General features: G+C 40.8%; 1 protein-coding gene across 1 annotated transcript in view; it reads right to left on the bottom strand.

Moving 5' to 3' along the window:
• The window catches only part of MAP3K20 (mitogen-activated protein kinase kinase kinase 20), a 153443-nt gene that overhangs the window by 26835 nt on the left and 112977 nt on the right, over positions 1–13631 (bottom strand). Inside the window, exon 16 of the mRNA XM_075829475.1 lies at positions 10173–10262. Within this exon, the coding sequence (XP_075685590.1) occupies positions 10173–10262 (90 nt within the window). The remainder of the gene's footprint in view (positions 1–10172; positions 10263–13631) is intronic.

Below are 13631 nucleotides of genomic sequence, written 5' to 3'. Positions count from 1 at the left end.
CGTATTTGCAGCGATTATGCTGCAAAAATCGCAACTACGGAAAATAAAAAAAATCATACCCAGAATACCCTCCTCCTTCCTGCATTCCCGCCTCCTGGGATGACGTTGCATCCCATGTGATCGCTGCAGCCAATTACAGGCTGCAGCAGTCACATGGTCTGCAGCATCATCCAGGGTGGCCGGACTGGACTGCGATGGTGGGACCTGTCGCCATAACAACGACCTACGTAAGTATAAGCAGTATTTACCGTTGCTTTTACGCAGCGGAAATTCCATCGGAAAACACGCACCGCAATGATGCGGTTTTCGGACGGAATGTACTGCGGGTTCCAGGTCAGATATGCTGCGTGTGTTTTACACAGCGTATCCGTCCCGTGGGAACCCAGTCTAGCTCTTCTAATAAACCAGAAGTTTTTCTATAAGAAAACTGACCTCTACAACTAGTTAGGACACATTCAGACGCGGCATCCCGTCACTATATCAGTTTGCTTCCTGATGAGCCGGCTAAAATTATTGGCGAAACATGTGGAAGCTAGATAATAGGGATATATAGAATACAGGACTCAAATCAACCAGGGGTCGCTCTTTTCAGAGCACTTGAATAGCCTTTGGTTGGTTACTATCAGGGACAGTGCTTATACAGGTGAGAGTGAGTCTCCAATAGCCCAACATCCATAGGGAGCACACTTAGGAGGATTAATACCATTCTGCCTGAGAGCTAACTGAATGATAGGGTATACTTGTTTCAAAGATTTAGTATCAAGTATTGCAATACTTACTTTTTGAGTCTTCGGTACGTCCTGATTTACCTAAGGCTAAGTTCACACAGTTTTTTGCAGGCAGAATTTCTGCCTCAAAATTCAGTTTGGAAGTTTGAGGCAGATTTTCCTCTCCCTGCACGCCGATTTTCGCGGCGTTTTTCGTCGGCGGCCATTGGGCGCTGTGGGCATAAAACGCCGCGAAATACGCTTTCTCTGCCTCCCATTGAAGTCAATGGGAGGTCAGAGGCGGAAACGCCCGAAGATAGGGCATGTCGCAGGAGGAAACCGCCCCCGCCTCCCATTGAAATCGACGGGAGGCATTTTCGGGCCGTTTTTGACAAGCTTTTTGGCGCGGTTTCCGTGTCAAAAAAACATCAAAAAACTCTGTGTGAACTTAGCCTAACAGTATTCAACAGAACACCAACATCAGGGTGTTTTTGTTTCTTTCTCATTTTATAATTTATTAAAAGTTCCATTTTAAGAGGGGCTTTACCTGCCATTAGTAAATCCTATTTTTTGACCCAGCAGGGGATATATGTAATTGAACTTGTATCTATCAGTTAATTGGTAACCAGGAATAAAAGCTGCAGCATGCACCTTTTGCGATTCCCAGGACACCAACTTTTGTGATGAGGTTAAATATACTAAGGATCAAAACAAAGAAACAAGCTGTAGCACAAAGAAGTAAAACCATATAGCTTAATCTGACTGCAGGTGGAGAAAATGGCGATCTGATCTATGCAAACCTATCCTTCTCTACATCGCCTTCTCTCCAGATAGTGAACAACTGAGCTCATGAAGCGTGCAAAGTCAAGGAGGGCAGCTGATGGGTCACACCCCCTGGCATACTAGACATAGACTTGGCATAGGGTAAGTACATGCCCTCTAGAGAATTGCAGGCGGTACTCTGCAGCCTTTTCTACAGCATACAGAACACTGCCCCATAACTCATAAACTGCAATAAACTTTCTTATTTCTAGCTTATGTGACCAAATCGACGTCCTAGCCACAACTATGAGCTCTGGGATACGATAGATGTTCGCTAAGATAAAAATAAAAAGCAAACAAAAAAAAACAATTGTTCCCGCTGTTATTAATAGTAGAACATGTTGACGACATGAGCTCCCGTAAATTCTTTGCTATTATCTAGTTCAGCTGCTGAGATCTACTGATTCCAAGTCATAACAGTTGAACATTCATCTATGGCACCTGGGTTATTTTTCATTATGTTAAACCCGACTCACTTTATTCTTTTCGGATTAAAAAAAAAAAAAATTAAATCTAGATAATACCAGTGAGAATAATTTGCTCCTCTTCTTTTATATCTCATGTGTGGTGACCCTCCAAAGCTTTGTCCCATGAGATATTCTTTAAAAAAAAAAAACACCGGGCACGGATCTCTCCCAAAATTCCATTAATAGTCCTCTCTTAGCAAATGTAGGTTCCAGGGTCTGAGACTAAAGGATGTTTTAATCTCTTCAGGAAAACAATGTCTCATAATGATGTAAAGGACTATTGCCGTACTGATGTAGAATCATAAATTATTCAGCACCTTTCACTTGGCATCACTGTGATATCCTCATTAGTAGTGGCTCACAGTTACTGTCAGATGGTGTCCGTACAAATGCAGGCATTATATTGTCTTTGAGATGTGCAGCTGGTTTCGTGACACTGCCAGTATATGAAAACATGACGCCAGTTTGTTTTATTTAGTGCTAAACCTTCCAGTTTGTAAAAACAAGGCTGACACAGAGCCTGACATGAGGCAGAGAAAATAATTAGCTCCCATTTTCTCAGCCTCCCATTTCCTTCTCCCCGCTGTGATTCCTTTCCACTAAACCACCACATGTCAGTCGAAATGGGAGGCAATTAGTGGGCTCATTTCAGTCCCCACAACTGTGCTGAAAAGAAAGTATTTATGATGGCACAATGAACAGCTGAAAGATTAAATAACATTTGCCTTTTGAAAAGAAAATGACTTCAAGCTAAATGGCCAATTTTTGATTATTCTCAAACAAGCTTAGAGTAGTTGGTTTTTTAAAATACAAGAAAGGAAAATGAGTCATTTTTAGGTGGAAGAATCAAATAAAATCTTGACACTGTAATGCAAATGACTGATGTTTTATTGCAAAATATGTAAATGTATTATACCCTTAACAATGGCGCGTGTCTAAGGTCATCCGGGATTGCTACTAACTAGACACTGCGCAGACAAGGTTACTATAAGATTGCTTTTTTTTTTTTTTTTCATGTGTTTGAAACAAGGCCTTTGGGGTATTCTTAAAGATTACATTGAAACAAGCCAAATGAAGCATACTTTTAATGGCACAATACACATTTCAGGATATGAAATAGCTTTGAAAACATCATCATGCCTGACATGTTTATAAAGGTCCTGACATGTTTTCATGACTAGATGACATGTAGCTGAAATGAAGAAAGGCAGAATAATGCACTTTTCTCCAGGGTACTTTTAATTAGGACGGCTGTTGTGTTAGTAAGTCTAACCCTTGATTGTGTTCTTCTTTTATTTTTCAGTGTCAGTTTTGTGTTGTTTTTTTTTTTGTAAACTTGTATGGCGTTTTGTTTGATGCGATTATGAATGATAAAACAGTCACAGCATGAAGCGTGCTCAGACTTCATGATGAGCATGATACACTGTAAATGAAAAGGTAGCTTACATGAGAACCCTGCGTAATTGACTCCTACACTGCAGGCTATCTTGGGTATTGCAACAGACACTTATAAACACGCACACAGTAGAACTAACTAAATAATAAAAAAAAAATATATATATATATATATATATATATATATATATATATATATAATGTTGTATTGCTTCTTCTTTTAACAAGTGTTGGCCTGCATCTTTTAATACATTAACTCTAACTATTTGCTTCAAAAGTGGTGAGTTCATTTATTTTGGGTCAGCACTCCTCCCTACTGGCAGAACGGAGTATAGCGATATTATATTATTTGCAAAATAAAGCCCTAAACGGGAGGAGAGTCTCCTGTTATAGGAATACTTTGGTATTGCATTCTTTATTTCCCATGATTTAATGAGAGTAAGAGTAGATAAAAACAACGAACTCTCTCTCTGAAAGTTTACACATATTTACTGAATAAAGATAGTTAATAGATAAATTATACATGGATGATAGCTATAAAGACTTGACTTACTATGAAAACATAAGGCTATATTCACACAAGTGGCTTTTGTTGAGATCTTTAGTCCCCCCCCCCCAATTTTTTATGCATTTATTTAAATTATAGTAAAAAAAAATGCATAAAAAATGACCCATGAGAATACAGCCTCAGGCCGCTGAGGAATTCTCGCAATGGAATTCTGTGTGGAAATTCCGCAGCATATACAGTACCAGCAAAGTGGATGAGATTCAGAAAAAAAAACGCCGCAAAATCGTTAATAAATTGACCAGCGGTGCGGAATTTAATTCTGCAGCATGTCAATTTATGCTGCGTTTTTGTTGACTTTCTGTTGCGGGTTTTCCCCATTGAATTTAATGGGGGCGCAAAACCCGCAACAGAAAGCCAAGTTTTGCGGCGTATTTTGCAGCGATTACGCCACAAAAATCACAACTACGGAAAAAAAAAATACATACTTGCCCAGAACGCCCTCCTTCTTCTTGCAGTTCGGCCTCCTGGGATGAGGTTACATCCCATGTGACCGCCGCTGCAGCCAATCACAGGCTGCAGCGGTCACATGGGCTCCAGCGTCATCCAAGGAGGACCGGACTGTACAGGAGGGATGCGTCGCCATAACAACGGGTTACGTAAGTATGAGCGTAATTTTACCGATGCTTTTTGGACGGAATGTACTGCGGGTTCCAGGTCGGATATGCGTGTTATTTATGCAGCGTATCCATCCCGTAGGAACCCGGCCTACGGGTATGATCATTCGTTGCGGTTGAGGTGCGGTTAAAACCACATACTGAAACCACTTGCATTGTTACTGCGGTTTTATACGTTTTTCTATTGGTTTTACCACACCTCAACCCCAATGTATTAATGCACCCTAAGGCTATACTAATGTTGATGCAGTTACAGATTTGCAAGATGAGGTTTTTTTTATATTTTTATTTAAAAAAAATTGTAATCTAACAAATATAGATCACTAAATATCTTTTGGAATATCTTATTATTTTCGTACCAAACATAACTTGACAAGACAAATCTTAAGTGCACATTAAAAGTTAGTTTGTATGTCTTAAATCTGAGTTCCTTTCATGTGTGATCACTTACGTGCTGTTATCCCTCGTTCTACGCAGACAAATGACCTCTGAAATGATGACGTCACAGATCACCAGTTATTTACATAATGAGATGGATTTATCAGTGTGGTGCAGTTGTAAAACTTGTGTAAGAGGCTCCTGAAATCTGTCACTAGTGTTTTACTTCATATTTATCAAAGTGCTGAGATATTTTTTTTTAAGCTGCATACGACAATGGAGACACTTTTGAGTTTTGTCTTGCAATGGGACGTGATACGAGTGTAGTAAGGTGGAGATTGTTAGATACAGTGTTGGACCTTTATTTCTAAAAATATGTTCTATGCTCACAACATGGACACGTGTGCAGACCACGTAGGGCGACACAGATTCCCTACAGGCCTGTATTATATTCACATTATATTTGTGATGTACGTTTGGCGTATATACATCAGCGTGCCATGGGCTATAGACAAATGTATGCCAAAAGAGTGTTCATTTGGCATAGATCTGGCCAGTATATCTGGGTATTCCTGTCTCAATTGTATTGAAAAGAATAATTGACACGCTTTTAATACAAGGAGAACCAGCCCAATACAATTATGAAAAATATAATGCTAGATATACTTTCTTTTTTATAATGAGTTAATGGCAGACATATAGGCGTACAGTTCAGTTACATATGTCCGGGGGTGTATATGTTTGTCAGAACACTACAAGCATGCATGCCGAAAGTAAAGCCCCAATCGTGATATGAACAGACCCTGATAAACATCACTCAGATTACTGACAGTTTTCCGTAGCACCAGTGCTGGTCTCTATGATATTATTGATAGCTCTGCCCCATTATTTGCAGGGGATTATATAAGCATCGCTTAGGTAGTATAAATGTTTTATTATGGTCACATCCCGTGTTAAGTAGAAATGATAACAGAAAATTGATTTGATGTTTTCAGCGGTTTATTATACTTCCCCTTTCATCAGTCTGCAGAATTAATTGATTTTTTCATCATTCACATGGGAAAATGGGCATGAAATGAATTTGCTCTATAGTATCTGAATTAGAACACCAGGGTGCTAGCTTGACAGATGGAGCTCTCTAGTTATACAACACCAAATACCTCTGTAATACAATCAACTGCGGGACCTCACTATAAAGGTGGGTAAGAAAAAATGGAGCAGAGTGATGAGGTCTGATCTGTTCCACATGGGGTATTAATCTGCATGCAGAACACAGGACAGTGACTAAAGGTAACCGGACAGCCATCTAAAAATTGTGACAGATTTATAATATCAAGAGCAGAAATAGCTGCATATAAAATAACAACCACCAACCAAAGCTTTGAAGCTACATTCCCTGCAGTTACACTGCAGACCAGTCAGCAATATATTTTTTACAGCAGCCTGTCAATGAACTTCAGATTTAGGCCCCATGCACACGACCGTAAAAAACCTCCGTTTTTGCGGACCGCAATTGCGGTCCGCAATAACGGAGCCATTCACTTTCATTGAACACTGACACCTTTCCATAGCACTACGGAAGGGTGTCAGTGCCGTGGAAATGTTCCTGGAATTATGGAACATGTCCGTTCTTTCGCATTTTGCAGGCCATGCTCCCATACTTTGTATGGGAGCACGGCCCGAAAATGCGGCTGTCAGTCAGCGGCCGGCCGTGCCTGCAATCGCGGGCCGTGATTGTGGGCACGGTCGTGTGCATGGGGCCTAAGGCAGTCCTAAAACTGGTTTGGTGGGTGACTGCTGGAAAAAAATTGCATTTTCTATAGCCCCGTAGGTAATTATGAGCCAGGGTTGCACAACCTTTAATGGACCAAGGACCACATTGTCAAATTGTACAACTCCAAAGGACCACACTTAGGACTTGTTGCGGAAATAGCAAAGCGTTCAGAACTCCCATAAACTACAATGCAGAGAGACGCACACGCACAAATGCACCACCACGTCTCAACTACATCTCCTCTCTGTAGTGCCACGCGGGGTCAGGGGACACAATCTCCTTATATATAGTGGTCCCAGTGATGGAACACCAGCCGATCATACATTTGTGTGACAGCCTATGAATGTCTAAGATGGGACTATCCCTTTAAAGGAGCACTCATGGTAAAACTGATGCATTGGGGTGACTAGTGCAAGGTCTAAGGGGCCACTGCATGACATAGGGATTCCGAGAAGAACAAAGAAAAAATACCAGTCATACACTGCCCCCTTCAGGCCTGCACTGGATATTACACTATCTTGCCTGAATTGCTTTTTTTAAGTTGATTAAAACAGAACTCATACAGCCTCGCAAAGCACCCATAAAATGGTGCCAGCCACACAGTATCCACCATTAGTGCCAGACAGACCATGACCATTGATACTTACCTGTCCCTGCTCCTTTTTTGTTACTCCTTTTTTTTATTTTTATATATGGGAAATATGTGAGCATCCATCAGACACAAGCAAGCATGCCTGTGCCCCAATAGTAGGCTAATGCCTCATGCACACGACAGTGTGCGCTGGCCAAGTCCCGTCAGTGATCTGTGGAAAGATAGGACATGTCCTATCTTTCCACGGATCGGAGTATCGGGTCAGTTTTCACAAACCCGACTCACCCGCTAAACTGAATGCGTCCGCAAAGACTATCGGGTGCCACTCGGATGCCGTTAATAACGGCCCAAGTGGCACATCGGTCGTGTGCAACTGGCATTAGGCTCATGCTTGCAGCACAGAGCCTGTACAAGGCCTCCTTCAGGAACCGTATGTGCAGAGATATGAGCAATGCTTCTAGGGAAGTATACCTCCATACATACAGCATTCGAAGGAGCACGTCACAAATTGTTTTCTTGGAGGATACAAATTTTCCATTACGGAGATACAGCTGGACTTTCAAGGGCAATGCATACAAAATAACTATCCTCGAGAAGAAAGAAAGCGGTCTTTCTAGTGCCACCTATAGATGACATCCCTATAAGTCAAAGTCTGTCCCTGGAAACATGACTTGGATTAATAGCCAAACCAGGGACACTTTTCTGTAGACAGCACTGTTTCGGGGTTGTTGCTCCCCATCAGTACATAGTAGTTTTCTTGTTGGCTGAGTAAGATGCCTTTGAAGCAGCTCTTGGAACTTACTGATTCTCCTAGTGGAATTCCAGCTGGTAGGAAGTCTTATGGTCAATGCTCCCTAGGAAAAGTATGCAAAATAGCTTTACTCTAGAAGGAAGAAAACTGTTTCCCTAGTGCCACCTATAGATGACCGCGCGATCTTTGCAAGAACAATCAGTGCCTTCCAAGAGCTACTTCAAAGGCATCTCACTCAGTCAACCAGAACCCTACTCTGTACTGATAAGGAAAAACAACTCACAAACTGCTGTGTACAGATGGGTGTCTCTGTTTGGTTAGTAATAAATGTTTCAAGGCTCTAAAAAGGGTTGGACATTGAGTTAAAGGGTTGTCACCAATAGGATGCTCGGAGAGTTCAGCTCTAAAGCCCACAGAATTATGAATAATACAGGCTGTAACTCCAGATCATTACAAGATAAGTAGTGTCATTTTTTTTTTACAGTTACTCAGCTTTATATGCAGGTTAATTCTATATGTGAGCTTTAAAATGATGTTCAACGGTTAGCAGGTGTTTTGTTTTTTTCCCTCTATATTGCTACTTATCTGAAGTTTTAAGCCCCGGGTTATTGCCTTGTACACATCTGAACGACCCTCTGCCCTCTGTCTGCTTGTGCTTTCTTAACGATGGAAAGTTACAATATAAAACTTGTAGTTTGTGAGCAAGAGATAGGCAGCATTTTTCTCTATGACAATATAGATAAGGATGTTTCCAAATCAATTTTGAGTGTGAATTTACAATGACATACTTTTGTACATTTCACACTGCAATGTTAAACAACCTTGACAAATAATATTCACCATGTATTTACTTGGAACCCAAACGGAACTTTTGATTTAGGAATGCAATAGTGAGTCCAGCAATCCACTAGGAGTGCAAACACAGGTTATGCACCTTTTGGCTTAGAACCCCTTACTCAATCATCATCAGAGTACCCCCAAGCACTCGCACCATTAAAAGCACAGCATGAGAATAGTGTGATTACCCTATAGATCAGTGGTCTCCAACCTGTGGCTCTGCTGCTGTCTAGGCAAGCTTGGAGTTTTGCAACAGCTTGAAAACCAGAGTTTGGAGATCTGTGCAAAAGAGACAGGGCATGTACCCTTCTGGGGTACACATACCAAAGATTGAAGACCTAGCGCTTAGAGCAGTGGTAGTCAAGATTTTAAGATCAGTTCTTGTTTTTGGCAGAAAAAAAATATATGGACGTATATTAGACCATAAGTACAGGCATATGAAAAGAGTGGTTACATAGATACAAAGACACATCCCAAAGATGGGAACGATGGCACAATGTTCTATAACGGAGGAGAAAATTGTTTCTCCTGTTCTCTACTCCGCATACAAGAGCGCTCATGTCTGAGCATGAGTGCCACATATAGACCTCGGGCAACCAGTTTGCCATCACTGCCTTAGAAGAAAGTAAGGGCTCATTCAGACTAGCATAAAACTTGTCCGTGTGCTGCGCGTGAAAATCACGCACAGCAAACGGACCTATTGATTTCAATAGGGCCATTCACACATGCAGGAGTTTTCACACAGCGTGTGTCCATTGCGTAAAACTCACTGCATGTCCTCTATTGGTGTGTTTTTCACGCACCTATGCGCCCATTGAAGTCAATGGGTGCATGAAAATCACGCATAGCATACGGATGCACATCCGTGTGCTGTACGTGATTTGCGCATCAATTCCATTGAAAAATAAAAAGATGAGCTTTGCAAGTGCGTGAAAAAAACACTGCCACTCGCAAAGCACAGATGAAATAACGCAACACACGGACCAGATTTACGCGCGTGAATCGGATACGCTCGTATGAATGTAGCCTAGAAGACATATACATAATCCTTGATGAAAGATATTTACAATAATCGATCCCAGTAAAACATTTGCTGTCCCCTATGGGAACCAATAGGAATCTGATTCTGTTATTCGTTTGGGGAAATTTAGGAAGTGAAATGAATAAATGGTTATTTATTATGGACACTTTTGGATTCGTATTATTTATAGTAAAGGTCTGTCTGTATGTAACGTAGGTACATTGGTATTTTTCACATTTACTTTACCTCCGGCATGTTTCCAGACTTCAAATGATATCCAAACACAAGTTCTAAATTCACTATCTTCTCTTCATCTTCATTTTCAAATGCAAGATCCTGAAACATAAATGAGATAAATGAAATCGGACCAAGTAGAACTTATTTTTAAAGATCTGTGCGTCCGACCTCCATGCGTTTAGTGCGGCTGCAGGAGGACAGGCTCAGAAGTGTTTCTTAACAAGTGTTTTGTGTTCCTAAGCTGACATCACTGCTGGGGATAGATGCCTCCCACACACACATGAATACTGGGAACAATGGCTTCAAACCCCTGGTGTTTGTATGATGCTCTGCAAGTTAGAGTCATTCAAACTGCATTTTGCGTTCGCGAACGTAAGGAATTGCTCAAAAGTATCCTTCACAAAAGCCCAGCTGGTTCCCGGAACAATTAAATGGACTGACATGACTAATTTATTAGTGAAATAAATGATTTACTAGCGGTATTTTAAAAAGTGAATTGTTTGACCAACAGGCAGTTTTGATATCTCCGGTTCTTGAATACATGTCACTAAAAATGAAATGTAGGCCTGTATTAATGAGAACCTGTCACAGCAGGTATACTCTACACTATGTGAACGTCTACCTGCATATAGACCTGACTCCGGGAACCAATTGTGAGATGTGAACCCATTTTGATTTAGGTATTTTACGGTAATTAACTTTGTACGTTTGTGTAAGGCAAAACAAAAAAAAAAAAAGCATAAAAGTCAAAAGCACAGACAGACATAACCAGACTGGTGACAACTGGGTAACAAGTTCAAGAAGTTGCATGAGATTTACTTGAATGGAGCTTAGCTGTAATACCAGACACAGCCCATGAAAAGGTGTGGCACTGTTTCTGGGGAAAAAAAAGAAAATAAAAAGACTTTTTATAATCTCATAAAACCTCTTAAAGATTAAACCGTTTTTTTTTGTTTTTGCCCCAGTCGATCCTTTTTTAAAAAAAATTCTTGACGTGACTTCATGAGGTCTTCTTTTTGCATACAAATACAAAGTAATCTATTATCACACGACAGCCATATCATAAGGTCCTGATCCTCCTCACTTTGTAGATGCTACAATTATTGATCGTATCATCTAAGGGGTTAAAGTACTTGGATTCGAGCGTATCACAAAAAAAAGTCAAATTTTTTTAAAATCATTTTCCCAGACTGCAGTCTTTATAACGCTAAAATGTTTGTAAAGATGTTTAATAAGAAAAACGAACAAAATTAGCATGATCAGTTTTACCACCTAACAAATAAAAAAAGTATAGCTGCTGAAATAGTAATACTATTGCTTAACTTTGTCTGACTATTAAGAGCAGAAAAACCCAAGTCAAAGGGTTAAAGATATTGGCTCTTGCTATGTGGACTATTACAAAGTAGCGATAGTCAAGTGGTAAGGGCTCATGCACACGACCGTAGCCATGTGCACGGCCGTGATTTTCGGGTCGACCGGCAGCGGACTGTCAGCCGCGAGCCGCCCGCAAATCGCGGCCATTCTATTCAATGAGCCCGGACCGCAGAACACGGCCGTAATAAGACATGCCCATTCTTTCTGCGGTCCAGGCTCCTGGGCCATGCACGGGCCGTAAAAACTACAGTCGTGTGCATGGCCCCATAGAAATGAATGGGGCCGCAATTCTCCCTTGGATTTTGGGTGGAATTGCGGCCGCAAAAGCATGTTCATGTGCATGAGGCCTTACTGTATACGTCACTTTGATTCGGCAGAGATCTGGCAGTTTTAAAAAAAAAAAAAAAAATCCTCAATTTTAACTGAAACAATTACAAATTTTAAATTTTTCACATGGACATTGTCACAATATCTAGTAAGAACTCATGGGGAAAAGTTGAGCTAGTTCCCCATTGGTTTGAGGGTTCTTGGCTTTTTCTTGAGGGCTCATTCACACGAGCGTGAATCTCGTCCATGCGCTGTGCATTGTAACAACGCACAGCACGGGGCCCCATTGATTTAAATGGGGCTATTCACATATGCGTGAGTTTTAATGCAGCGAGTGTCCATTGCGTGAAACTCACTGCATGTCCAGTATTGGTGCGTTTTCACACACCTATTTTTTATTTTTTTTTAATTTTTCATAGAAAGCAGGACTCAATCCTTCAATCACCACAAGTGCATAAAAAGTGCAGGGGTACCACACAAAAAGTGCACAAGGATGCGTTCTATCGCGGCCCTACTCCTAACATCCGTGTGCTGTCCGTGTTTTATGCATTAATTACATTGAAAAAAAAAAAGTGCTTGTGAGTGCGTGAAAAACATGCGACACGCAAAGCACACTGATGCATAACGCAACGCACACTGACCGGTTTAATGCACGTTTTTTATGCGCGTGAATCTGTGACACGTGTGAATGTAACCTAAAGGTGCCCTCTGGCAGGACCTGAGGGGGTGGTGCATGACCATACTTGCCAACATTCCTGATTTTTGTGGGACAGCCCTTTAAACCAGACTGCAAAGGCTGTGGAGTTTATGATATTTTTTTTTAAAAGGGATGTTTCCTGGTAAATCATGGGTGTGGTTTCATTTAAAAAAATTTAGGATTCAAATCTTGGTAAGTATCCATTACATAAGGATTTAAAGAACACCAAAGGCAGAATACGAGTTATGCACCACCCCTCAGTCCCTGCCCTAGGCATAACACATATAAGATTTGCCTGGAGTATTCTTTTTAGACAAAATTTATTATACATCAATTCTGTATGCAGATGCAGCAAGGCTGATTTGGTAATTTCTAACAACTCAACTTGACATAAAGATATCAAGTTATTTGAGTCATTACACGGGTCTATAAACCTACTGCATTATCGTAACTCTTATCACAATACACTAAACAGAGATAAGTGACAAATTTAGCTCTGTTACATTTATATATCACTGTTTCCTAGAAAGAAGATTGGACCATACGTTATGAATTTGCCTGTGAATAAATACTCTGAAGCCGGCAGTCACACTATGAATAAGATTTCATTGACAAATGGCCCCACACTGGCGCACACCAGTCAAATAGCTTCTTGGCACAATCTTCCAAGATTTGCATCCATAGTTGGTCTGTAGTTGGCATAGTCTGCGGCAGTTGATCTTAATGTCACTGGTAGCGGATGTGAATAGAGAATGAATAGCACGCAGCTTTTTCTGCCTGTATCACAGAGTTAATTTAGTTTCAACAAAGGATTTCTGGTCCTCTAAGTCACCGGTTAAGAGTTTCATTTCAGAACGCACAGCAAGTCCTGTTATGTTTATGAACTGAGCGATATTTAAAGAAGGTTTTTAGTAACTGTTAGTTATTGCTGAATTTTACGTGTCCATTACAGAGTTTAACAGGGCTCTGATTCAATGTACCAGATACATATCTGTCTTCTACATATCTCGCTAAGAAATGCCATCACTTTCTGATCAGAGGTGGTCCAGCTGCCAAGACCCCCACCGATC

Source organism: Rhinoderma darwinii, chromosome 6 (assembly GCF_050947455.1).
Source record: "Rhinoderma darwinii isolate aRhiDar2 chromosome 6, aRhiDar2.hap1, whole genome shotgun sequence".
NCBI classification, from domain to species: domain Eukaryota; kingdom Metazoa; phylum Chordata; class Amphibia; order Anura; family Rhinodermatidae; genus Rhinoderma; species Rhinoderma darwinii.
Note: the sequence above shows the minus strand (reverse complement) of the source record. Positions and strands in the feature narration are given on the sequence as shown.